The sequence below is a fragment of the Onychostruthus taczanowskii genome, unplaced genomic scaffold, assembly GCF_017590055.1.
Source record: "Onychostruthus taczanowskii isolate IOZ18803 unplaced genomic scaffold, ASM1759005v1 scaffold1, whole genome shotgun sequence".
Taxonomy (NCBI): domain Eukaryota; kingdom Metazoa; phylum Chordata; class Aves; order Passeriformes; family Passeridae; genus Onychostruthus; species Onychostruthus taczanowskii.
The window spans coordinates 29,408,574-29,436,014 of NW_024496525.1; the positions used below are offsets into that span (position 1 = coordinate 29,408,574).

Sequence of the window (27,441 nt, forward strand, 5' to 3'; positions counted from 1 at the left end):
TATCCTTCAACCAGTATCTCTGGCTTCCTGAAGGTAGGAGTTGTATTTTGTTTTTCCTTTTGCTTTGGCTTCAGAAGCTGACTTTATAGGTGGGCAGAGATGAGATATACAAAGCATGAAAGTGCTATGGGCACTGGGCTGTGTTAATCTGTAAAAATTAGTATGTGTTTGTAGACAAAAGGTGGGGAATACTGATATAATTTGGATTTTCTCTGATGTTAATGTCATAATTTTACTGCATGCCAGTATTTACGGCTACATTAATTCTCTTAAAAACTCATAAAGAAATTTTCAGTAAAAAATAAAGTTCCTCTGTTTTAAAGGACAATTTTAAGGTATTCTGTAATAAGCAACAAGATGTTCTTGTGAGTCTTTCAGTGATGGGGATAGATGTCCTGTGAACATTAGTTCATATTTTTTCACATTCAAGGACCTTTAGACACTTTTGTTTAGACACTTGTGTTTTGTTTTTCTCTGTGACATTTTATACATGCCACTTCTGCTGCAAATGTACTGTATTCATTCATGTGGATCTTAAATTTTATATTAGGACACATTATTTCATTCCTGAAAAAGAACCCAAGAATTCAATTTAGAAGTAAAATCCGTGGCATGTGCATGTGACTTTGATATGTTGCATATACATTAAACCCAATATATATTGCTGCACAATGTATAGCACAGACAGGTACCCCGAGTGCCATATGGCATTTCCAGGCACACAAAAATGACATCTCTCCAGAACCTAATCCTTTCTTCAAAAGCTCTGTGCCCCTCTTTCTGCTCAGTGGTTGTCATGGAGAGCACAAAAAGCATTTCTGACACTTTATTTTTAGCAGCTTTAAAAATTACTACAGAGAAATTACATGTGAGCTACATGTGCCACGTGTACTTTGTTCTCAACCTGCTGGGCCAAGCCACGTGACTGGAGTGACCTTCTCTCCTTTAATGTTTGCCTGAATGGAAACCAGCCATATCTGTGCCAACCAGAACAATCACTGGCAATTAATGCCAGAAGTGTTTCCCACAGTTTAAAATCTGTTTTTGTATCAAAAGCGTCATTTTACATTTCTTTCTGAAGAGAAAGGGAAAATATAATTGAAGAAATATTGCTGAGACAAAAACATTCTCCCCATGTAGGATTCATCAGTTTATCACTTCTGTAGTTGTTAGGTATATTAGTGGTTTGTTTTGTAGTCCTTTATTTTAAAATTTGGAATATAACCTTCACTCTTATTAGTTATACTACATATAATCATAGATTATCCTGAGCTGGAATGGACCCACAAGGATCATCAAGTCCAGCTCCTGGCCCTGCACAGCACCATCCCCAAGAGTCACAGCCTGTGCCTGAGAGCATTGTGCAAACACTTCTTGAGCTGTCAGGCTGGGGGCTGTGAGCACTGCCCTGGGGAGCTGTTCCAGGGCCCACCCCTCTGGGTGAAGAACCTTTTCCTGACTTAATTTCATGCTATTTTCTCAAGACCTGCAAAGGCAGAGCTTTGTCCACGGACCAACCTCAAGTCTGAAGAAGTGGTGCTGTTATTTGAGGCCTCTGGACCATATTCCAGTGCTCAGAGTAAAACTAGGAGCACTGAAAACACTTCAAATGTGGGTTCAAACCTGACTCCATGAAGTAGTACAAATGCATGCATACTTAAAGGGAGATTTCTGCAACTTTCTTCGACCTCTGTTTTAAATCAAAAATAACTCCACTGATTTCAGGTGAATTACTCTGCAGGTATACCTGTGCTTCCAAAACCTGGATGTAAGCCATTACTTTTACCACACTCCATTACTTACAGCTGCTAGAGTAATAAAGTAACTCTTCTTTCAACTCAACTTCTATAAAAGTTAGGGGTCAGATTGGGAACTTTTTATTTCAGTTGGAAAGCTGTTAATTGCACAGACAGAGTTCACATCAACAGCCATTTTAATGAAATTAAATGCTCCCAGCTATGATTAAGAGTTCATGTGAAATATGAGAAGATTGAAAGTAAGATGCTGGAAAATAAGTGCTAACAGAAACATGTCTTCTGTAGATGAATTTTTTATTAAATGTGGAAGGAATGGCACAATAATGAACTAAATGCTTGCAATATTCCTCTCTTTGCTGTCTTTGCAGGTTTGTCTCAGGAAGGATTTAATGAGCTTGTTGCCAGCTGTGCTACTCATGCCATTTTTCAGTAGTGTTTAATGAGATGGAGGGTGACAATTGCCAGAGATGTTCCCTGTTTTGTCCCACACAGAGACAGGTACATTTTTACACACAAACAACTGCTGGGGAAAGCCTGGCTCCTGCTCCCTGCAGGAGTGGTCTGGTGACCAGGCTGGGTCAGTCCTGCCTTGTGCTGGCAGAGCTGGCTTGTGCTGGGCTTTTTGGTGAGCATAGACCGAAAGATCAAAGAATTGCAGGAAGTGTGGGGCTCTGCTCTGTGCCTAAAATCCCTCTGAAGAGTCCCCACTCCACACGTGTCCCTGCAACAGCTCTGACCATGTGCTTGCACCGATTTGCTGTACTGATGTCAAAATCAATGTGGGAATATTGCCATTTCTTAAAATATTTTTCCATCAGTTTCAGGCTAGACGTAAGGAAAAAAATATCAATGAAAAGTCTCACCACAACCTCATAGCATAAGGAGAGCTAAATTTACAAAATGGTGGGAACAAACAAACAAACATGATTTTTAACTGTTGAGGTGGCAGGTTACATTTTATACAAACATAAAATACTATTCTATAATTTCTTGCACTGGGAAGTGCAAGACCCAATTTGTTTCTGAATATAATCTCAAAATGAATAATTAAATACTTACATTGTCTTCTGACAACTTATCTATCGTCACCTTGGCTTCTATTAAGTGATTATTGAGTGCAATTATTTCATGGCTCAAAGCCCGTTTTTCCTCTTCGTAGTGTTGACCCTGCAGAGAAAATGGAGTGGTCAGTGTTTTTTCTACTGTCAGGATATTTCAGATAAAGGTCCACAGGTTGATGTCATTCTCAAATCCAGAGAAAGGCACCACAGACCAACACTTCTTTTTTCTTTCTTCCTGCCCCCTCCTCTTATTTATTTTCTCCATTATTTTGCTTAGGATCTGAGGTAAAGTTCTTTAGAACTGTGGAGGTCAGACTGAGCTCATTTAGGAGCCTTCACAGAAGGCTCCAGTTAGCCTGTGCAAAAGCATTCTATTGAGCATCAATCAATACATCCCTTCTTACTCACAGGACAGGGTCTCTAACATGGAAGGACTGGAGCTGCTCCTTTACTGCAAGAATGTTTCACTTATGCTATTATTTCCCATCCTCATAAGGAAGGAAGAACAATATTTAAAAAGAAAAGCAGTTGTGTTTGAGCCAATTTCATTTTAGCCGTTGACTGTTCTGGCTGATTTAAAAGCCCTGATTAAGGTTGTTCATTTCTCAAGGTGAATGTTTACCTGATTGCAGGGTTAGCACTCATTAGCAGAACAAAATCCACTGTGGCATATCAGGAAAACAGTCTGATTCAAATTTCTTTCTGCCCACTAATTTAATCTTGTTACCAGTAGGATGTAACTCTTTATTATAAAAGCAAAGAGATCAGTGGCAAGAATGAAATGCCAGTGGCCCTTCCCACTTTTTTTTTTTTTTCATTTTGATACTCGGTGCTTATAGTACTGCGTCTCATATCAAAAATCATTGTGTACCAGTCATTTATAACCCTGCCTCCAGCCTTACATTGGTGTTAAAGAGCATGGTAGCTTCTGGGTGCTCTGAGATCAAGACATCTTCTGTGCACTCAGAGCTGCAACAAGAAGGTTTGAAAAATATCTTGAGGGTCTTTTAGAAAGGTATATTGCCTTAAGAGCAGAAAGGAGGGTAAACCCTAATACATGTCTGTTTTTTTTAGTGAACTCAATCCAGTGACAAATTCACAGTCTCAGTGGTGCTGAGCAATAGGACAAGAGGCAACAGGTGGAAACTGGAACATGGGAAGTTCACCTAAATATGAGGAAGAATTCTGTACTGTGAGGGTGGCTGAGCAATGGAACAGGGTGCCCATAGAGGCTGGAAGATATTAAAAATCATCCTGGACACAATTCTAAGGAAAGTGCTCCAGAGTACCCTATTTGAGCAGGGAGATTGGACTAGATCTCCAAGTGGATCTGGTGGATCCACTTCACTAGAAGTGAAGTGGTCCCTTCCAACCTCAACCATTCTGTGCTTCTGTGAATGTCACTTCCCATTTTTAGTTGTGAAGGACTGAAATTTCCCAAATGACATATTGCCAGGGTCACACAAAAATCTTCTATCAACACACACTTGACATTGTCAGCTAATTGACAGCAATGGGAATTGGGTGTTTTGAAGTCCAAATGAATACCAAGGTTAATTATCCAGCTGCAAAGCACCAGCCTGTATTAAAGGAGGGTGATTGAATTGCAAGTGGCAGCTCTCATCCTATGCTGCTATTTAAAGAAAAACACCTTCTCAAATGGTCTAAGCAAACCCACAGCTTGCTTTGAACCGTGCAGATATGATTGAAGTGTCTTTGTGAAGGTCTAGACTGACCTATTTTAGTGTCAGCTCTCTGTGGACTGTCTGTTCCCTGCTGTTACCAGCCCTCTGTCCTGACAGTCCAGGACTGGAGGCTGGCCCAGGTTTGACACCTCTCCCCTCCTTGTTCCCATTGATCAGGCATCCTGCCTGGGGACTTCCTCATGGAAGCCAAAATGTAGTTTTGAGAGCTTGCAAGGCTCCAACCTTTGTGATTTTAACCAGACACAGGGCTATGTTTTTAATTAGGCAGATCTACGTGGTTTTATATGAGACCCTTAACTCTCACTGATTTTATAGTGAGCTAAACAACCAGGCACTTTGTAAACCTCCTGGCCATCTGTGCACCTCTAGAAATCTGTCTCCTTTGAGACTGTGACTGAAGATTACATTTTCAGAGGTATTTAGCTGTGTAATGAGGTAGACAAGTGACTACCTAAGTACCCGCAAAAAATATGTCCCCTCAATTTTCGAAGTCATTTCTTGCTTTTGAAGGATCCAGGTCCACTGAGTACAGACATAATCTTCCAAATAACCATTTGTATGGAAGATTTTATCAGTCCTTGTATGACAAGTTGTCATACCAGGACAGCTGATTTGTAGAACTCTGTTGCTCTAAATCTCTCTGATCTCAGTAACTGTTGCTCTTGCCTAGCCAAATTGAACTTTACTCATTCTATCTTGCAGTTCAGGAGAGAATATCTGATCAAGAATTTATAGTTTTCAGGAGAGAAACCAATGAGGCAGCAGATTCAGGCATTTGAAGCACCACTTTCCACTGCATTGGAGTAATGCTGAATCTGGCTGAATTATGATTTCATTTTATTTCACTTATGATAACATTTGGATGACATTTCCCAGACTTTGTATCTGCTCAAGTGTGACTTTAAAAGATATTCTCTATTTATTGAACTGCAAAACTTGCCTGTTTAAATTTATACTGTACAGGTCAGCAGGTGGACACCAAAGTAATAAACACCTCAGCAGTGCTGTGCAGAAGAGGGAATAAGAAGGAAAGGCCAGTTCCAATCTTCTCCATCATTATTAGTTCAAATCTTTCTCTTGAAATCTGTATCATTGACAAGAGCAAAAATCTGTTTCAATGTGGCAAAATGAGGTAGCCTAAAGGTGGGCAGGAGACTGAAATCCTTTGGCATATTGGCCACACACTGTGTGTCCATCTTTGGAAGTTCAGGGCTTCAGCCAGACTTTATTGTGGTGCAGTGGTGGCAACAAGAGGACAAAGGCTTAATCCTGACACCCCCTGTGGGAGAACAGTGCTGGAAGAGACAGTATGGTAGAGCTGGATCGCTGTATTAGAAGGGTTGCTGGCCACTGGGGGCTGCAGCTTTGAGCTCTCCACTTGCAGTCAAGCAATCATTTTCAGCACCAGATAGTCAGAGAGGCATGAAAGGAGGATGGGAATCATAATATCAATGCTATGATCATGAGTTACAAATATAAATGTTTATTTTACTTGTAACCACTTTTGGCAGATCCCTCTATTTCTGGTAGCTTATAGAAGCTTGGTCCTCCTACTCTACCATAAGGCTTGTGACCCCTCCTCCCTCCTTTTGGCACTGCTTTCTGCTCTGCAGGTGCTAATACCCTATCTCTCAAAACTCAGTAGTGAATTAAATCACTGGTGTTATTGATATGCCAATAGCTTGCAGCTGGGCTGAGGTTTCCTGAAGTCCACTCCAAAATGCCAGAGCTACAGAATGCAGTGGCTGAGTGGCTGGTGGATCCTTGTTCAGAAATCTTTGTTGAGTCAGCTCTGTGCATCCTTTGCCCCCCTCATCCCTTGACACAGAGCCAGCACACAAGAACACAGCTCTGTAGTGTCTGACTAACACAAGAGAACTACAGTCATGTGCCCACATCTGAGTCAGATCAAATTTGTTCTGCTGACCAGTGAATCCAGCAGTCAAGGCACCTAGGCTGAGGGCACCTTGCTCCTATCCTGGATTTAGCATGACCCCCAGTGCATCCTTATCAGAGCTGAGGAAGGGATTGAATATCTGTTCTTCACCAAGAGAGCAAATTATATAATAAAATATATAATCTCTGTCTGGAACCTTAGGGCTTTTTTTATAATTTGCATTAAAATATCACTCATATATTTATAGATCCATAAGTTGATGCTTTCAAAAGTGTTTGGTGCCATCCAGTCCCTACATCTGAAATCTGTGATATAAGTGGGGTGAAAAGAATTTTGCTAGGTTGATTCAGCATGAAATAATTAATAGATAAGTGTGTTTTTAAAAGTTACAATAGCTGGATCAAAAGATCTGCTTATCTTGCATATAAGTGGATCCATAAAGGTTACTACTCTAGTCCTTCAGCAGAAATGGGCAGGCTAAAAGTTCTCTCTCTCTCTGGCAAAGTTGCAGTCTCCCTTCATTGCTTTCCAGCAGCTGGAGGGTGTCCTGCCATAAAGCAGTGTCAGCCCATTAGTCAAGGCTTGGCTGCTTCCTGTGGTCTCTGCTGTCCTGTGGGAGCTCTGGTGTGTAAAGTCCTTGGAAAGCAGCCTCAGATTTGGAAATGGGAAGTGCTGGTCTGTGGAAATGTCAGACTTTTCGAACATGGCAAAGTCAATCTTGATGTTCCTGTAAAGAATGTTTCCATGGATGCAATTTCAATGCTACAGTGACAATAACGTGATGGTAGTACTGACCAGCAAGGTATTAGTGGCCAGCAGTATTCCTTTGGGAACACTTCCTAATAAGAAATGCCCAAATGACAGACAGAAGGAGAGGAAGAGACTTTTTCTGTTACAAATGCCACCAGAGTGATACTGGTGTCCCATCCTGAATGCCTTGACAGAGGTTTACTACAGTGTTTTTGGATGAAGAATACAGGCAGAATTTCACTCCCTTTTTTTCTCTACCACTCTACTTGCCCAGGAAGAACATAAAACTCTGACAGGAGAAATTCCCCACCTTTGTGGACCAGTGTAACACTGTTGACTCAGTACTTTTTTCCTAGACCAGCAGTCACAATCTTTTCACTGCTCATGCTTTAAGGTATCTGCTAAGAAATGCAGGGGGCTGACTGTCCTGTGGATTGTAGCCAGCAAACAAGCGCTGACTACAAGTGGGGAAATACTTTCAAAACAAACTCTGTATGTTTTATGGTGATATTTTATAACTTCATTGAAATCATCTTATGAAGGACAAAACTGAGCAGCTGAAGATGTCAAACTGGAAGGAGTGTTTGGTACGGCAGTGGTTGGTGCTGCCCTCCACAGGGACCTCGCAGGCTGGAGAAATGGCCTGACAGGAACCCCGTGGATTTTGCACAAGGAGAGGTGCAAAATCCTGCACCTGGGGAGGAACAACCCCTTGCACCAATGCATGCTTGGGGCCATCCAGCATTTACTGCAGCTTTTCAGGAAAGGATTGGGAGGTCCTGGTGGCAACCAAGCTGAGCACAAGCCACCAGTGTGTTTCCTTGCTGCGAAGAAGGCCAAAGGTGACCCTGGGCTGCATTAGGCAGTGCTGCCAGCAAGCTGAGGGAGATGATTCTTCCCTTCAGCACTGCTGTGGCCACACCCAGAGTACTGTGTCCAGGTCAGGTTTTCAGTACAGGTGGATAATGAAGTACTGGAGAGAGTCTATGGCCATACTGGAGAGAGTCTTAGAAATGGCCAGGAATACGATTAAGGGATTGGAGCATCTCTGTTCTGAGGAAAGCCTGAGAGAGCTGGGACTGTTTAGCCTGGAGAGAACACACCTTGAGTGGAATCTCCTCAAATGTGGAAAAATATCCAAAGGGAGGGTGCAAAGAGGACGGAGCCAGGCTCTCTTCAGAGGTGCCCAGTGACAGGACAAGAGGCAATGGGCACAATACCAGTGGCACAACACGTGAAACTTCTGCAGTGTCATCTGAACATAGAAAACTCTTTAACTGTTGAGGGTGACTGAGCACTGAAAAGGGATTTCCTAGACAGATTGTGGAGTTTCCACTCCTGGAGATATTAAAAAAACTGTCTGGACATGGTCCTTGATGACCTGCTACAGGTGTTTGAGCAGGGAGTTTGAAGAGATGTATTAATAAATAAATAAATAAATAATTAATACATTTCTAGGTCCCAATAAAATTGAGAACAAATATGCATGGAATATTGTACAAGTTCACTTATGTTTTTCCCTGGTATTCCATCAAGACTTCAAACAGACCCCAGATTTGACTTGGTGCATGTGAATGCCTGTCTTCTGCAGTCAGTGATGCAACATCTAGTTATTACTGATAATTAGAGCAATCATGGAGGACGTGAGTGTGTTATCTATCACAAAGAAAGGGCTCCCAGATGCCCTGTGCATTCCCAGTGATAGTTCCATGACAGCACTTCAATGATGAGCGAGGATGAATTTGGTTTACAGCATCTGTCAGTACATATCTTGTATTCTGGTGAGAAATTAATAAAAATGACCATTCTTTGTGGAATGGGAGGTTGGGAGATTATGCAATGGTCTCTCCCACCAGGTGTGGAAACTTTTTAGTGTTGCAGAGGGTACTAACGTGGGTTATTTCAAGTTCAGGTGCACTCTTCCTCCCATGCAGGTGTCTCATGGTCTCTGCTGAGCAAGGCAGTGCTCAAACCAAGGGACCAGAGCTATAGCCAGCAAGGTAAAGAAAACAAGAATGAGAGATGTGCTGGAAATAAAACCTTTTTTCCTCCTGTAACTCTGAAAGTTAACAGCTGCTCTATTTGCAGTACTTCCCTGCAGACCACATGCGTAACTTGTTGTATCAATTGGCTCATAAAGAAGCAAAAGATGGTTTAGATTTGCAGGAATTACTGGATATTCTCTGCAGTAATTCCTGATTTTAAGTATGTTAGTTTCTGCTCTGCAGATCTTCCTGTTTTTATGGCAGATGATGTGCAGGCAGATGTGCCAGTTTATGGATGCTCAGTGTGAATTTATCTGCCAGTGAAGGGCAGTGGGTATCCCCTACTCACACTCACTTGTACCCATGGGCAAGAACTGTAATAAAAGAGTGAACTGACAAGATGAGAAGAGCAAATAACAATGAAATACTTCTCAATGGATAATGAGATTGTATCAACTGATACCAGTTCACGACATCATCCTTGGGGTGCAGGATTTGGTGCTGATAATTGCAGCATGAAAGCAACATTTAATACACATTAAATTTTTTAGTTTTACTTCTCTGCATAACAATCTTATTTTGGTTTACCAGTAAAATGAGTATCCAAAGGAGCTGTTCACTTACAGATTCACTGAACCCACAAGTCTATTTAAGAATGTGCATCTTTACAGGCAAAAGAGGAAAAGAGCCAAATGTTTACCAGATTTATGAGGTAATTCTTTATCAAGTTACAAACAAAACTGCAGGAATGTGTAGGGATCTATGCAGAGGCTGTGGCAGCATCCTGATTGCACTTAATCATCTTCCACTGTCTCATCTTTGCTTCCCACTGCAGTAATCCCCAGGACGCCCGTCCTTGTCTCAATACCTCTTCAAAATGCTAATAGAGCCTGGCTTTCAGGAATTCTGCTACATTATGGTAAGGAGCAATGACTAATTCATTATATTTACCCTACAGAATATTAGATATTTATTTAAAGTGATTTTCTGTTGCCAAGCTGCCAGGTTTGCAGGCAAGGCTGCATTCTTCAGAGACAAATGTATGGCACCACGGATTTAAAATACCCATTTTTATGGGCAGGTCAGAGAAAATATGTTGTTGATGTGTCTTTTGCCTTAGGCTTTACCTACTGCAAAAATCTATGTCAAGTTGGAGTTCTTCCACATAAAGAAGATAGGCAAGAACATTATTCCAATGTGACAGGCCTTTCTTATGATGAACACATGGGATAAAAGGAAGTGACAGATGTATGACTCTTGGGTTGGCTCAGGAAGAGACTGGATTGTCTGTCCTTGCCCACAGCTTAATTTTTTTTTATTTTTTTATTTTTTCACTCCTTCTAGGAGCTCAGAAAATAATTTAAAATAATTACATGGTCATAGTAAAATGAAAGGAATGCAGACTTCAGCTGAGCTAGTGGTAAAGGAGCAAAACATTTTGCAGAAAGCAAAAGAAGTTGTGTGAATGGGTAGAAAAGGAGAAGTTACACTGCTGGAGGCCACACACAAGGTAGGCTCTTCAGCCTTGTGGCTTGAAGCTGTCACTCTAAGGACTGATTGCCTCAAACTTTCCAGCCACAAAGGCTCCTCTGTGGAAATGGCGAAGTTACTGGAGACTGGATACTACTTAAATGAACTACTTAGATGGTCTAGAAAGAGGAGGTGGCATTAATTTCTAGGAGTAAAGAAGGAAAATTATCTAGGAGGAAAAATGTCATATTCTGAATTTTGGAATATTCATTCATATTAATTGCAGATTATTTTAATATGCAAGTGAATTCTAATTAGAATTGACTACCTAAACAAGGACAATTTCCCAACCAAATAAAAATAGTAAGGGCTAGATTATTTACAGTATTTTACCCTTTAATAATTTGTTCTGCTCTAGGAATTTTGAAGTTCACATTTCCTGTCACCTTTTGACACTTCCTTTTAATAATGAGTCACGTAGAAGAAAACTTCAAGTCCCTTCCTTTCCCCCTGTGACTAAAGGAATTGTTTATCTAAATGCTCTCTTGGGAGCTAAAGTACTTTTCTCTCAGAAGATTTTTCTCTGCTATATCACAGTCCTGTGGCAAGGCTGAGTTCTCCTCTCTGGGTTCATCCTTGCACCTGAGTGCCCAGAATCCATTCTTGCAGCGAAGACCTGTGACGAGCTGGATTTGTGCCCGAGCCCTGCCTGACCCTGCAGAGCCCAGAGCCAGCCCAGCAGAGCCCTCCCCACAGAGCTGCTCACAGCTAAGGCAAACCTGCTGTTATTGCTGCATCACTGCTGAGCCTTCGGCTTCTCTCTCCTCACCACTCCACATCTTGGGCTCTTCCTCCTGCGGATTTTGATCTTTTTAAATAAGTCCATGCCCAATGTGTGCATGTCTTTATATTCTGTTCCCCTAATCTCTTGTATCTGTTTAATATACATTGAAACATCTCCTGGGATATTGACTGGGAAGATTTGGCAAGCTGTCTGAAAAATTTTAAGTGTAGTACAGGGAATAAATATAATGTACTTGTGTCTCTTCTGTGTGAATTAGCATCTCCTTTTTTATTAAAATATATCTCTGCTATTTACTTTGTAAAATCTCATGTTGGGTAAAGGTATTTAAGGTTTGGTGTTTCCTCCCAACCCCAATCAGCCCCAGATCCTTGAGAACATTTTGAGAAAATCCCTATAAGCTCTTTTCAAGGCAAAGCAGGGGAGATACATTAAAATAAAATATTCTGTTCAAATATCCAGACCCTCAGACCCTGTTAAATAGTGTCTTTTTGGCAGCATCCCAATTCAAACTGCCATAACCAAGTATAATGACTACATTAAATAACTATTAAAAAAGAAAAAGTACAGAAAAGGAAACAGCTACTATGCAAATTCCTTGAACAAAGACAGAATTTTGCTTCCAACCCTGCTAGCAGGTTACTCATGACTTTGTCTCTTGATGCAGTTTGGGGGGTTGGTGTTGTAGTTATTTTTAATATGAATTTAATTGTGGCTCTCTGGAATTGCTGAGGAACCCTGCAGGGAGGGGCAGGTGGGACTGTGCCAGGAAGCTGGAGTGGTGCTTGCTGCAGGCTGTGGCCACAGGAGGCTCTGCTGGATGGAGCCACATTCCAATCCCATGGTGGGGGACCCTGTTTCTGCTCTCTAGGGCTGGAGGAGTAAACTCTCCTGGCAGAAGCAAAGGCTGCAGAAGGGATTGCTTGCTGTAACTGATTAAGTTTTACTATAAGGGAAGTGCAGCACTTCCTTCCCATCTGACTGCTGGGATCAAATCCAAAGAAAATTAAAGATGGATATATTTTTATGAACAAGCAGATAGGAAATTCACTGCAGTGTGTTTCTTGTGTTGCTATTTAGGATGGTCACTTTAGCTGTTGCCCCCAGAGTTTGTGTAGATGGGAGAGACTACCTTTGATCAAGAGAAATGTCACAACCTTTGTTCCATGTCATAAGATCAGCTGTCTTGAATCAGCACTCCTATCCTCTGTGCCATTTCAGAGCTTTGGTGAAATTTCATTTGCCTCCTTAACTATCCTGAGTTACACTGTAACTCCACAATCTTTTTTTTTTCAGTAGTGAATATGGTTTAAAATGCCTTTGCTGCCACATAACAGTTCATGGCCCCATCAGCTGTGCTGGCACGACTTTGGCCATTCTGAAAGCCAGACTGACCCTTCAAAATTGAGAAGCCCTTTGTTTGGGAAAGAGATATTTTAAACGATTTTTTCCATTAAGAAAAGAGTACATGGATTCAATATCCTCAGTATTTCTCCATGGCATTCAGAGATCTGGCTCACAGTTTAAGTATTTTCCAATGACATCCCAAGATTCAGTTTTCTTTTGCCCTGGAGCCTGGCAAAGATTTGAACACTGTGATTTCTTAATTCCATTTATTATAGCTATTCATCTATTTCCTAATAATATTAAGTCTCTCAGGTATTCTTTTCACAGGGGCTTAGAAATATTAATATCCTCTTGAGAAGAGGCTAAAGCAAACCTTCCCTTATTTATATGTCAGGGGTGTCATTGTCCAGGTCTAAGCTAGCCACCTTCCTGCCTTTATTCAATCAGCATAGAGATTTCTTCAAAGCATGAAATTCCTCATTGCATGGTGATTTTGTTTTTTTTTTTTTTTTTTTTTTTGGAGGAGCAGCTGTCCAATGGTGCTTCTCTCCACTGGCTGATAAAGATGCTGAGGATAGTAATGCTTCAGACATACACATGTAAAACAGATATCTAGCATGTAGATATCTAAGAGTAGGTAAAATGAAGCTTATTTGAGTAACTAGCTCAATGACACACAATTCATGTTTGGCAGAGGCAAGGACTGAATCCACATCTCCCAAGATATAAATCTGGTAATTCATGGGAAATTTGCTTTTCTGGGTCTGCAACTGTCCCAGGGAAGAGCAGCATGAAGAGATTTTGAGCTAATGTGACTCTAGCTGAGACAGGCTTTCAGTAAGTTGATTGTAATGACCTGTTTGATGGGAAAACCTCAAGAAATGAAGAATATGCTATTTCCCTGGATACTAGGAGCTCTAGGCCTTTTCATGTGCTAACAGCTTTCTCTCTTTAAACAGGTCTGGATCCTGAGTGTACTTCTTGTTTTGCCTGATTAAAAAGCTGTCTGATATTTAGCATTTTCTCTCTGTGAAGACATTTATATTAGACAGTTTTCTTTCTCCACTGCACTAAACACATGATCTGCCTGAGTCTCTTGCTGAGGCAGCTTCTTTACTTCTCAGTCATTCCAAATTTCAGACAACTTGAATGACTTTACAAACCCTCTAAAAAATGGTCAATACCAGAACTTCAGTCACTGTCTTCAAAATGGACTTTCTTTTGTCTGAAACTGTGGCAAAATTATCATTCTGCTCTATTCATTTCTGTCATGGCTATACAAATACTACTTTTGTTATTTCTCTCATGGCTTGCTGCTGGGTGCTGATGTGGAGTTGTTCAACCAGCCTGACTTTCAGAGTCAGTGACTTTTCCTGAGTCCTTTCCAGAGCACAACCCATTCCCTTTACTTCTTCCTTCTCATTTTTTGCATTGTGGTTTGCAAAACACCCTCATAGATTTTATACTTTTAAATGGCTGTGGAAAAACATCTTTTGGCTGAATGAGAATGTCTTATGGAAGGCACTGGTCATTTGAATTGATTTGCTTATCAACATTCAACAACATCACTAATCTTTTTAATCTCATTTTATCAGCAATAATTTTGTGTTGACTTTTAGGACACTGTTGAAAACATCAGTTTGTGCTGAGACCTGTACCAATCACTGAGCTGTCCTGATCCAGCCCTCTGATCAGACTCTAAAATGGAAATACCATGGTGCCTGCTACTTTTTGAGGTGACTTTTACTGCAACCCTTCTGCTAACTGCTTTTGAGATTGTATCATGTTTATTTAGTAATCACAGTCATATGAAGTGGTACTTATCAATTCTTACTATCCAAATATATCTACTCAATTGCTTTTAAAAAAGAAACTGTGGTTCACTTAATGATTTTTCCTAAAAATATGTAGAATTACATTACTTATACTCTTCTGATTTAATTTTCTAGTAGTTGAACAACATAAACAGTGAGTTTGTGTTTTCTACAACCTCTATTTGCCCCATTCTATGCTTGACCTCTTGGATGTTGGTACAGTTGGTTCAGAATTATTTCTACTTTCAGAATCTTATTTAAAATTAACATCAGCTTAACACATTAGAGTGTATTTCTAATTTAGTTTGGAGTAGGAAGCTGGGAATCTGTTCAGCTGGTTCTTTTATGAATCTTAGGTGGAAATTTATGTAGGCTCCTCTTTTTTATAAGAAGGATTTTGCATGTGTTTGCTAAGACACATTGCTTAACATTGTCTGTAGTTTCCATTGAATTTGGAAGTTGGGTTGCAATCTGTAGTAAAAAAAATATTCAGCCTTAAAGGAAAGAGTGGCACAAGGGCTCTGCCTTCCACCAGGGGTAGCCAAGTGAGGAGGGAAAGGTGCCCATCTGTTTCCTGGCTCCTGGGGCAAGGCAAGGACTCAAAGTGCCACAAAATGGCCCAGTTAGGTCAGAATGAGGCATTTCCTTGCAAACCTGGAGCAAGAAGCACATGAAAGCTACTGTACACTCAGGAGGGAGCTGCTGCATGTTTGGAGTGCACAGAGCCAGAAGGACAATATGGGGAATCTTTGCCCAGCACAACTGTCCTTGAGGTTTGAGGTACCCCAACAGCAGAGGCATTTAGTAAATCTCTGGGTGCTGCATAGAGAGATTTTGGAAATTTCTTCTGGATAACATCAGAGATTAAAACTATCCATAATGAACTTCTCTAATTTTGGCACCCTTGATTTCTTTTCTTGACTGTGGTGTCTGTCAGGTACCATTGATTTGAAAGGTTGTTGCTGCCCATAACCAACTCATTCCCTTTCAGAGACAGCTCTCCAGAAACAGAGAAAAGCAAAACCAAACCCCAAACCAAAATGAAAACCACAAAACTTCCTGGTAAACACATAATATTAAAATTAATTTTTTTTTAATGTTTTGGTAATTTGGGTTTATTTTCCACTTCTTCAGGGGATGGTCTTTCAGTCATGGACACTGAATTAATTTGGCAACTATTGTCTTCCTGCCAAAAGAATACAAAAAACCCTGGGACCCTGGTAGGTAAACTACCTAGCATATAAGATAGTAAATGCCATTTAAATGAGATTTAATGCCTTAACCAAGTCCTCTTTCACCGTGAAGAACACAGCTTTTCTGGTTTCTGAAAACATAGGTATTGGCTAGGATGTTAGGCCCCTGAACCTCTCAGAAGAGGAAGGAAAAAGAATAGATTCAGAGTTGTGAACACACTGTTTAACCCTTAGGGCTTTGATCTTAGGAAGAAACTTTAGAGAGATTTTTTTAATCATAGTTGAAGATGAAATGAGAAATATTTGACAGTGAATAGACCCTACAAAACTGAAGATTAGAAGCCAGACCCAAATGCACCACTCTACAAAAGCCCTTATCCTCTGGTCCTGTTGATTGTCTTCTGGTTCCTTCCATGTCACTGTTCAAAAGTTTTTATAGGAACATAATTTTAAATTCAGTGAAACTTTTAATTTGGTTAGTCTGATTTTTGTCCTCAGCCATTGGTTTATGACTTTTGTTTATGACTTGGTTTACTGGCTTTTGTTTTCCTTGTATTCACACATTGTTCTGTTTGAATTTATCCTCCACACAATGTAGTACATTGCACATACTAGTTGTCTTCAGAATTGACATCTAATTTACTGGTCTTTTTTTTAATGCTTCCTGTCATAACATCTTATGCTTGAAGAGTGCAGATATAATTTGCTTTTCAGCTTCTGAGGTTTATTTATTGAGAAATAAACATGCTAATGTGTATGGACACTGAAGAGCTGTGTTGATTCTCATTAGTGATAAGAAATTTCTGTCAAGGCTTTAGACAAAATCTCTGATTGTTAAAATGGTTCTTTTATCCTAATTTTTAGCTCCATCTTTGAATCTTAACAAATATCCTTTCTGTTCTGCCACTCCAAAATAAGAGAATGAATACTTTCCCCATACATGAGTATATTTTGGGTGAGTTAAAGGCAAAACTTCAGGTAACCTGACAGCTAGAAAATGATGTTGGATGCCTCTGCACTAGTCTCAAGTTTCATCAGGAGCCATAAGAGCTGTACTAAGAGATAAGGAGATCCTGTTCATTCTGAAAAAAAACTTTTTAAATCTCCTTCTGTAACCTGCTGTGGTAAGGAGACCTCCTGGTGTCCTCCTGAATGTAGCTCCAGTGAATGTGTAAAGTCATCAGCAAAACAACAGTTTGGTTCTCTCTCCATTTATCTTAAACCACTGTAGGAAAATATAACTTAATATAGATATTTTAATTTTTTGAAGTATATTTTAATCCACATAGGTAGGAGGAAAAAAACACTTTCATTGAAGGCAATAGAAGAGCTGTACTATTTAAACCTCATCACAGCCTCTGCTAACTACTTTTGGTGCTAAAGCTAGGCACTACTGGAAGGTACAGAAACACTTCCTACCACTCTGGCAGGATTTCAAAGTCCCTATTTTCCAGCAGATTAGATACAGAAGGTTGATTCTAAGCAATGTCTTAATTGCTGTTTGAAAGCTAACAAAGAAGCAGCTTAAGAGCTGGCAGGAGATGCCATGGCAGATTTTAGGTTCTCTACATCTGCCTGTGTGAAGAACCAGGCACTCATAAATAATTTAGCCAACTCAGTCACAACAGCTTGTTTTTTTAAGTTTTTCTATACCAGCAAGAAGACCACTGTGATCACTCATCTGATCCGTCTAGCTCATGTCGTAAATATTTCAGTCAGCAATTCCTGTGCTTGAAGAATACACATTTTGTTTTCTATTGGTAAGTAATGCCAGAAGAACCTGCAGAAAGCTGGCTGACACTTCATGAGAAAATTGTTGCCTGACTGGAGAAGGCTGAGTTTGACACGCGTCCTCGGCATGTCCCGGCTCAGTGAGCACCACCCTGGAGGCATCTCAGCTCTCCACGTGGCTGAAGATCATCACCAGAGCAGCTTGCTTAGTCCTTGGGCTTGGCATCTTGTGAGATCTTTGAGCTGTGATGTTCTGCTTTGAATGGACGTGTGAGTCTGTTCGGTCTTCCCTGGGAAGTCCTTGTCAGGGTTTACCCCATGCCAGCCTCAGAGAAGAAAAGCTGCCCTTGAACAGGGCTTAGGCCACTGTAGGAAAATACAACTTAGGTCTTAGGTTACTCAGGGCTTTGTCATGAGGGTGGATGGGCATCTGAGGACTATAGGAGAAATAGAAATGAAAAAAGCAAGTGAAACAGTGAGGTCTTTAAGCTGTACAACTTGTCATTTTCACTCTTTGTCACTGTCAGGTGACCACGGACTTATTAGAAGCTTAGAATTGAAAGCCTTAATGTATTCTTTATAGGAACAAAAACCCCTGAATTATGCAGCAGCCTAAAATGTTCCTACTACAGGTGACTCAGATTCACGATGCATTATTTAAAGAGTCCTATGATATCAGTCTGCTGCCATGGAACTGCAATCTATACCTCCCTTTTTCACTGGTGTGTCTTCACAAATGCTAAATCTAATTGCAATCATTGAAAACTGTGCAACAGAGAGACTTCTGCAGTTTGCATTCATCTTCATCCACCTTTGCAGCTGCCTCCAGCAGTGTTTTCAGTATACAGTAGAACTGATGCTGACTCCTCTCATTTCGGAGAATGAAGGCTGGAACCATATTTGCATTTCTAGTCTATGAAAAGACATTTCAAGAACACCTAAACTCTGCTGAGGGATTGTCTGGAAGATGTGGAGCAGCATCAGAACAGCAGGTTAAGGTGCTCAAGTGCTCTGTGAAAAGGAAGGAAGAGGTAGAAACAGAACCTTGCAAGTTTGAAATATATGCCAAGACAGAGCCCTGTGCCTTGTCTCAGCTCAGGGTTTTAATGATTATGTGATGCAGGTGCAGCAAAAAGAGCTTAAATTGTGGTTTATCTTCAAGATTCAATCAGTAAGCCACTGAACAGAAGCTATACCTCTCATATCACTTGAACAACTCCTGCACCTCTGGAAGGTCACAGAAATTCCTGGAAGCAACCTCAAAGATCATCTAGTACAGATGTGTATTTCTTTTTGTTGTTGTTGTAGTGTTGCTTAAATAAAGTGGCTTGAACATATTAAAATATTCAGGGATTATATCTAAGGCTCATTTACATTATTAATCTGTTACTATAAGCTTTTCTTCAAACTGACACTACAAAAACTCTGATCTGCATTTCAAAATGCAACGGACAAATCAGTTTTAAAATAGAATTTGCTTTCCAGGTTTCCAGGTTTGAAACTGAAAGTTATTACCCTGTGCTCATAGCATGAAAGAGATGCACCACGTTTCTTTCAAGAGAGGATTACAAATCAACAATCTCATTGGGATAAATGATGGTGCCAGAACAGAGTTGAGAGAACCATTTTATTATTGTACCACTTGTTTTGAGGATGAACAGGAATTTCCAAATTAAAGAATCAAGAGTGTGTGTGAGTAAAATCCCTCCAGCCTGAACCTTTTCATAACACTGATGTTAATTTCTCTCTCACATTTCATTTTTAAAGGCACTTTTAATGGCACTCCTTAAAGTGGAAAAAAATATGACTGGCTATTTCTATAGTGATTGCAGATGATGCCACCTCCTGACTACAGGGAAGAAGTGTTGGATAAGAGTCAGAACAGAAAATGTGTCCAGTTTTCAGCTCTCCAACCACATGAAACAGAACTTCTTGATGATATTTTCTACCAGGCCCCATTCTCAAAGTTACTCTAAATTACCCTGTATATTAACCTGTGCAGGATCCTGAAAGCCATATAGTTGCCCTGGTATTTCCATTTATGGAAAATGAAGGGTTAACTGAATATATTTGGAAAATGAATGGCATGAGAGTGCAGATGAGCTAATTAATGCTCCTATCTTTCTAAATGCCTGTTGAGATCAGGACAAGAAAAATGTGTTTTGCCCTTTAAGAAAAAATTGAAAACAATGTCGATTATGACAGTAGTATTGGAAGAAAAAAAGCAGGTGCCATATGTTGTTATGGCACATACAGGCACTACAAGGATGATTGTTCACTAAAATGAAATGAAATTTACTGATGGGATGTTACTGCTTTCCCTAGTATTGCAGTAGTTCTTGAGAGATTTATTCATGAATCAGGACCCCAGTGAAAAGCAAAATGCTACACAGAGAAGAAAAATGAACAGATCCCAGGTTCAGTGGGGATCAGTCTAAGCATGCCTGAGCCAAATCCTCTGTTCTAGTAGAAAGGAGCCTGGTTTTGTTTGTTAGGAGAGCCCTTTAGGATTCATGCTTCTACATCTGCATCATTCTTCTGAATTCTTCCTCGAAACACAACTCTTGCCAAAGACAGAGAATTCTTTGACCTCATCAGCTGCTGGAAAATCTGTCAGGTTTCTGATATGTCAGCTGATATTTATACATTTTGTATGAACAGAGCTCAAGAGTGATAGGTGGGGAGTGCTGCCTTGCATAGGAGATCTGTGCTGTCTCGGAGAGGCTGATGCTTTTCTATGTGTGGTTATATGATCATGCTCAGAAGAGGAAAAATGACTTTTTGTGCTCTATTTTAAGCATTTCTCTGTCTTTGTCTGGAACTAATAATTCTGTATCAAAACTGGGGATGTTGGTAACTCTTGGTGTCTCCTTTTAGCCTTCCTATTTGCTTTGCTTTGCTCTCTCTCCTCCCACTACCTCCTCTTTCAAACAATCAGCCTCTGTCACTTTTGCCTTAGCCAGACTCTGCCTGCAGCCAGCTGGCTTTCAGCTGACCCCCTGACTTCTACAAAATATTCTGTGCATTCCTCTAGCTTAGATTATTTGTTGTAAGCCCTCAACATGCCTTCATTTTCACTTCTGGCACAGAACATGGTCCCTGAAAGAGTACATGATGTGAAAGAAAAGCTGTCATCCTCTGCCGAGTCAACACACTCAAGTGTGTCAATACAAGGACAGAAGTCCTACAACTGCAGAACACGTCCAAAAATTTGGCCTTTGTCTCTGTGGTGCAGAAAGATCTCTGGAAGTCTGTCACTGCCCACATAAAGGCATTGAATACAGAGCAATGCTCGGAAAATGCTCAGCTCCCAGAGAGAACTGGTGGAGGCCAAATGTGCATTGGGCTAGAAAGCACCCCAGGAGTTAATGACCCTCACTCCTTGCTGCTCCAGCTGGGCTGGAAGTGCTGACCCCAGATTGATCACACCCCAGCATCAATGTGACTAAGCAATGGAACTGATCCTAATAAAAGTTGTTCTAGTCCTCTGGGGATTTGCAACCTTTGCCTAATACTCAGGCTAAATTTATAATAGGCTAATGAGTATCCATTTGTTATTGCAGTAGAAGTGTCTTTTAGTTTAAATAGTTTTTAGCCTCTGCTAAGTTTACAGAAACTTAGACTGATGAGTTTATAGAAGGCAGCCAGAATCCCCACAGCCTTTACTCTCTTAGGCCACACAAGCCAGCATCTTTTAATCTCATCTCAGAAGATAAATTCTTCATTTCCTTGATTATTGTAGTTCTGTTATACAGTGAATTAATCTTCCTTGCATCTGGATGCCTGAGACTGCATATTGTATTCCAGATGGCCTCATCATGGTCTTGTTCTCTAAAAATGCCTCACAAGGGACATCTGAAGCCAAATGATTTTTCCAACTATGATTGACTAATCAAGCCAGAATTTTATTGCTTTCTGGCACCTCCAGTGGGCAATCCCCAATTTATAACATATTTTTTCCATTAGTTTGAGAGCACAGTTTTGTCCTGCCTGTGGGCAGGCACATGTCTGAGCAAAGTGGGGAAGAAAAGTGCCTTTGCTGCTCAGTAAAGAGGCTGCAGCCAGTGGAGTGACAGAGACAGTTTCCCCAAGAAATTGATTTGTGTTCTATCTGATGCTGAAAGTGCTAATCTATTCCTATTGACTGCAGAAGCAGCAAGGGAATTTCATGTTCCTAAATGTGGTGATTTAGATAGGTGGGCAGAGCCGGGCCAAAGGTGTGCAATACACACACACACATACACACCTTGTAGTGTGCACTGCAAAATTTCCTCCTGTTCCTATGAGCCAGGGGCACCATTCTCTTCTGTGCTTCCCAGCTCACCACAGCAGCACGGCTGATGCAGCTGATATAGGACTAATTGTATGAAAGCCTTATTATATTTGCTTTCTCTGATCATAAAACTCAGTTCCCTAGAAGGACAGTGGTTCAGCTGCCTTTTCACTTAGCATGATCACATCCTGCTGCCATGTGGTAATGTTCTATTTTGTACCTTCTGTATGACTGTTCTTCCCTTCTCTTTGGGCTATCCTGAACATCAATTTCTTCATTCTGCTTTATGCAACTTGCTTTATTCTTGTGCTACTATTTACACAGACAAGGTTTGTCTTGTTACATGTTTTGGTTTCCCTTGTGTTGTCTAACATACCTTGAATTTTGGCAATTATTTCTATGATTTATGACATATAAGTTTCTCCTTTCAAGCATCTCAGATTCTCTGCTTATTCAAAATATTACCTGCAAGGAATTTTCTCATTCAGTGAATCTCAGAAATTATCTATAAAGTTTTTCCTTCTAATCTGCAATGCATAACCCTGTATCCTTGATTTCAAGAGTTTTCAGGCCTTTTTCACATTCCAGATTGTTGAATTCTTTAGTCTAGTTAAACACCCCTTTTAATTCTCCTAAATTCTATCAGTCTAGATAAATATGCCTCTCGGATACTCACTGTTAAGTCCAAAGTCAGATGTGCAAATACTAAAATAAATCTGATTGCTCTGTTACTCTGAGGTCTCTCTCAAAAGAGAAAAGAGTGCTTTTCTACACATTATTTTCTTAATGGCAATCCTTTGAGTGTTCCCACAAGATGGTACTGGTTGAGATTCTCAAACTCCCTTTCCTTGGGGTGGATCATACCCTCTCTACAACTGCATGGACCTTCCCTGTGCCATGGTAGTGACTAAGCAACTTCCTTTAATTGCATTCTCTGCTCTCTGTGGAAGACATATCCAATAGATATTCTGATAAAAATTAGAGGCAAATAAGGAAGAAAAGAAATGAACTTGCATTCTGCTACACTTCTAACTGTGGCTGCAACTGTTCCCATGACAATCAGCGAATTAGTTTCAGTCTAACCAGTATCACACATTTCAATTTACTGGATTTTAGTTACTTCTTCTATTTTATTGGGAGAACTGTGGAAGAAAAATCTTATATCATGGGAACTGTTCTTTCAGACCATTCACACCACTGTGAGATGAACAATTTCTCAGTTCTCCTTACAAGTTTATAAATACAGCTCAGACAAGATTATATCTCTTGTGGGGAGAGAATGAAATAAAAGAGAGGTATTTTTTACCCAGAACTCAGTCATCTAACTGTATGACTTGCAACTAGATTGAAGTAATTGCACTGAAATTATGGGGTGCGTAACAGCAGAGGGACTTGGAAAATTTAGGGATTCATTTTTAAGTTTACTGCGCTATCCACAGCAGGTGATTATCCCAGCTCTGATTTTTCTTAAAATTTCTTACCCATTCCTTAGGTATATGTGTCATTCCTAACAGACCAGAGACTGAGAGAGGGTCTTTAAAACTCAAGATTTGAGCTAAAAGTGATTCTGTATGGGTAAGGTTTGAGGCATGCTTGTGTCTCCTGGTGGCATAGGGAGGATACATATGCTCATTTAAAATAAACCATGGGCTTTGGACTTTGCTTGACAGCTTATTTAGCTGACAGTTTAATTACTGATGTGCGTTCTCTTGGGTGCTCTCTGTCTTTCTCTCCTCCTCTTCTCCTTCGCTCCCCTCCTCCTCCCCACTGAAATTATAGGTAGGACCTTGGAGATCTGTATTTGATCATCCCGTCAAACTTCCATGAGATGTGGTTTCTTTCTCAGTTTGTGTCTTGGGACTTTTGGCTGAAGGTAAAGTTATCTCCTTGAACCATGGTAAAGCAGATTTGGGATTTCAGCTATGCTTGTAGGAACTAATTAATAGGTCACAGACATGTCACTGGAAGGAAATATTTACCCCTAATTTTGAAAATAAGGCAAATTTGAAGATTTCTTCATCCTCACAGGAAGAAAAAAAGTTTGCGACAACACCACTTGTATGTACCCTTTAATTAGGTTATTTAATCAAGATGATTTTGATTTGAACATTATTGTTTTGTATTGCAGTCTGGAGGGACTGATCAGTCTGAGATTCAACTTCCCATGGATATCCAACAACCCCTGGCTGCAAAGCAGGATGGTCTTGTAAACTACCTGGAAAAGTCTCTTAAGGACTGCCTCAGAGCATGGGAATTAATCTTGATTTTGTATTTCAGCCCCATTTCAATTCTTTAACTCTTTGCTCACTGGAAAAGAAAATAAATCTTTACTGCTGTTCTGCCATTCTATGCAGGCATCTGTGTGTTTCAAGCACATAGAAATTTATGTAAAATACAAGCTGGTGATTTAAATTGGGTTGTAGGAAGAGCACTGGGAAAGGCTGAACAAATAAAATGGAACTAGTTCATTCATCATTTTAACAGCATTTAACTTGGCTCATAAAGAGAGTGGCAGTTTCTATTGCTCATACAAGGACTTATGCCACTATTAAAGAATGATGCCTCAGCTACTTCTGCTCTAAACTGAAGTGTATGACAAACCCCAGTGGACAGAATTCTATTTAATACTTAGCACCTAAATGCTAACTAATAAAGCAAAGTGGAAGGGTAGTGCTTAGAAGCAGAAATTGCAATGTTAAAACCTGATTTTAGTGAGAAGAATAATACATTAGACAAAACCTTTGGTTCTGCATGTTAAAATGTTAGATGTTTCCAGATAAAAATCTGTTGACTTTTACAAATTCCATGTTGCACTAAAACAAAAAAGATGTAATAGGATTAAGACTTCTTTGAAACATGACTTCTGCTCTAAAAACTTAGGTGATATGACTTAGTCACTGTGGGGAATTCTTGCTAGATACTCCCCTAAGTTTTCCTAAACTCGTCTCTGACTTTCACCAATCTTTGCATCCAAGGTTTTAAAGAATATCCTGTCAAATCATTTAGAGCCCCACAGGTTCAGGACTTCTGCTGTAAAAATGAAGGATGAGTGAGAGAGGCAAACTCCCTGGTTTTGGCTAACAATGCCTTTTGAGAACTGTTCCCTCCAGAGAACTGCAGTGTAGAGAGCTCCTGCACATTTCTCCTTTGTGAAATGGGGTCCCTGCGCTGCTGATGTACCCTGTAGTCTATTTTTGCTCTGAATCACTGTTGTACCTCATGGGAACTGTTGTTCATTCAACGCAGATGGTGCAGAGAAGTCACCCAGACAAGGACCCAAATGACAAATCCCTGAGACACTTTGGTGCTGTTTCTGACACAGAGTGTTCAGTTGAGTCTGCAGTTACAAACTGAACACCCTTCTATTCTAGAAAACTATTTTCTAGATGAAAAGCTGAAGTTTGCCCTTAATAATCTGACACTGCTTGAGAAAAAGAATTCAACATCATCATTTTGGAGATCAAGCATCAGACTGGGTAATTTTCCACTGAAAAGTAGTTTAACCAAAGCCTTTCTACCAGTTTTATAAAAAGTCTTCTAGGCTTTTATTTTCTGCTCCCACTAAGTTAAAATTACTCCCTCAGAGAACAAAGTGAGTGTCTGTTTATCTTGGATGTTAACAAATCATATCCAAACTCTTATGAATCTTTACTGATTCCTTTATTTGTTTCCTCCTTGGGAATAGCTGGGAGTAGCTCCTAAGTGGCTGCTGAGGCCTTCAGTACAAATTGAGTTGCAATTTGCTAATGAGCTATATAGAAAAGGATGGGTCAGGAAAAGCTGTAGGAAGTGAACATAAAAGTGGCCTGGTAATGTGTCTAACCAGGGAGGAATGAAATACAAGCTTTTTGTCTCTCACATTTGTTGTGTTTTCATGGTTCATCCTTCTGGCCTAAAGCTGCATCAGTTTATGTTTTCCAAGCCATTTTAATGAAACCAGTAAAAGGTCTAAACAAAAAATAACTGTATTACTCCAAGCAGAGGTACATCTACCCTGCTATCGGGTTGAGAGCAGAGGTGCCCAGAGCAGTGTACAAGAACAGACCAAGCACAGAGTCATTATTTCCCAGAATATACCCCAGACCCTAGGAATTTTTAATTAAATTATTTACTAACTTATAGGCGATACCATAACAAAGTAGTAATTTCTTACTGCTTTCTTAATCCAGATATGATTTTAATATTCATAGTATCCTGTGGCAGAAAGATCTTTACCTAGGTGCTATGTGGGTAAATTCCTCCCCTGTTTTGTTTTGAATCTATCACTTGCCCCTGCCATTTGATGCTCTTTAGTTCTTTTATAGGTTATGATGAGAAATAATTTAAATTTACTTGTTCCTTGTTTTTTTTAGGCATTTCATGTGTCATTCCTGAGACCTCCTCTCTCTGCCATTTCTTCAAAAAGCTGGAGAGTCTTGTCTGTGAATTTGTGTGGAACATGCTTCAGTATTCTCATCCTGTTGCTCTTCACAGTATTTTCTTTTCTTTTATATATTTTTTGAGGTGGAGGAACCTAAGTGGCACACAATCATCAGCTTATGGATGCACCACCGACTTTTACTAAGGGGGCTTAGTGAGAAAGATAGGGACAGACAGGCACAGTAGTGCCTGGTGTGATAGCACAAGGGGTGATGGTTTCAAACTAAAGAGGATAGACTCAGACTAGATATCATTAAGAAACTTTTTGCTATGAGGATGAAACACTGCCATAGGTTGCACAGAGAGATGATGGATGCCTCATCCCTGGAATCAACCCTTCAGTCAAGGTCAGGTTGGATGGGATTCTGAGCAACTTGATCTAGTTGTACCTGTCCCAACTCATTGCAGGGGGCCGGGACTAGGTGACTTTTAAAGGTCCCTTCCAACCCAAGCTGTTCTGGGACTCTGTGACAGCAGACAGAATAGTTTTAAGCTGGTGTTTTATCAGAAATATTTCTTATAACTCAAGCCCATGAGTGGTAATAGCTGGTTATGAATCTCTCAGGGCATGTGTGAGGTTATTGCTGTTCTGACATGCTGTCAGTCACTGCTTGGAAACCCTTCTGTTGATTGTTGCCATCACCTTTTAGCCCCACCTGACTATCTCACTGTTGTCATTGCACTGATCTACTAATTTCTACAGGTCATTTCTAAATCCACACAGACCTGAGATTGAATCTAATTTTTTTTTTCCCTCACAAAATGGACCACTTATACATTTCATTTCCAACCTTTCAACATTTCTTAACAAGAGAAAAATACAGATTTATAGCAAATATTATCAATTAAACCATAATTTAAATGTAACCACTTATATTTTCTGTACCTATTTTACATGGAACATTTGTTTCAGGTACAGTGATTTTATAACAATTACAACTTCAATGCCTTTGTTCTGGCTTCCAGGAAGCACTGTAAGGGACATCACACATTTCTGCGGCAGACAATTTATGGCTATGGAGATATGGATCTGGAGTCAGCCAGTTTGCTGAGATGTATGATTGTGTCATGTCTGTCCATATGTCATGTCTGTGTCATGCTGTGTCTACTCCCTGCTTTTTTATTTTGGAAAAGCTCTGTCTTTAGCCATTGAAGACATTGCTTCTGGATCCAGCAGTCTGCATGATAACCCGTTGTGGTTAAGTACGTGCGCTGCCAGCTTTAGGGTTTAATTTT

General features: G+C 40.2%; 1 protein-coding gene across 1 annotated transcript in view; it reads right to left on the minus strand.

Annotated features, from left to right (window-relative positions):
• BEGAIN (brain enriched guanylate kinase associated) overlaps positions 1-27,441 on the minus strand; it is a 154,707-nt gene that overhangs the window by 5,491 nt on the left and 121,775 nt on the right. Inside the window, exon 7 of the mRNA XM_041399078.1 lies at positions 2,817-2,924. Within this exon, the coding sequence (XP_041255012.1) occupies positions 2,817-2,924 (108 nt within the window). The remainder of the gene's footprint in view (positions 1-2,816; positions 2,925-27,441) is intronic.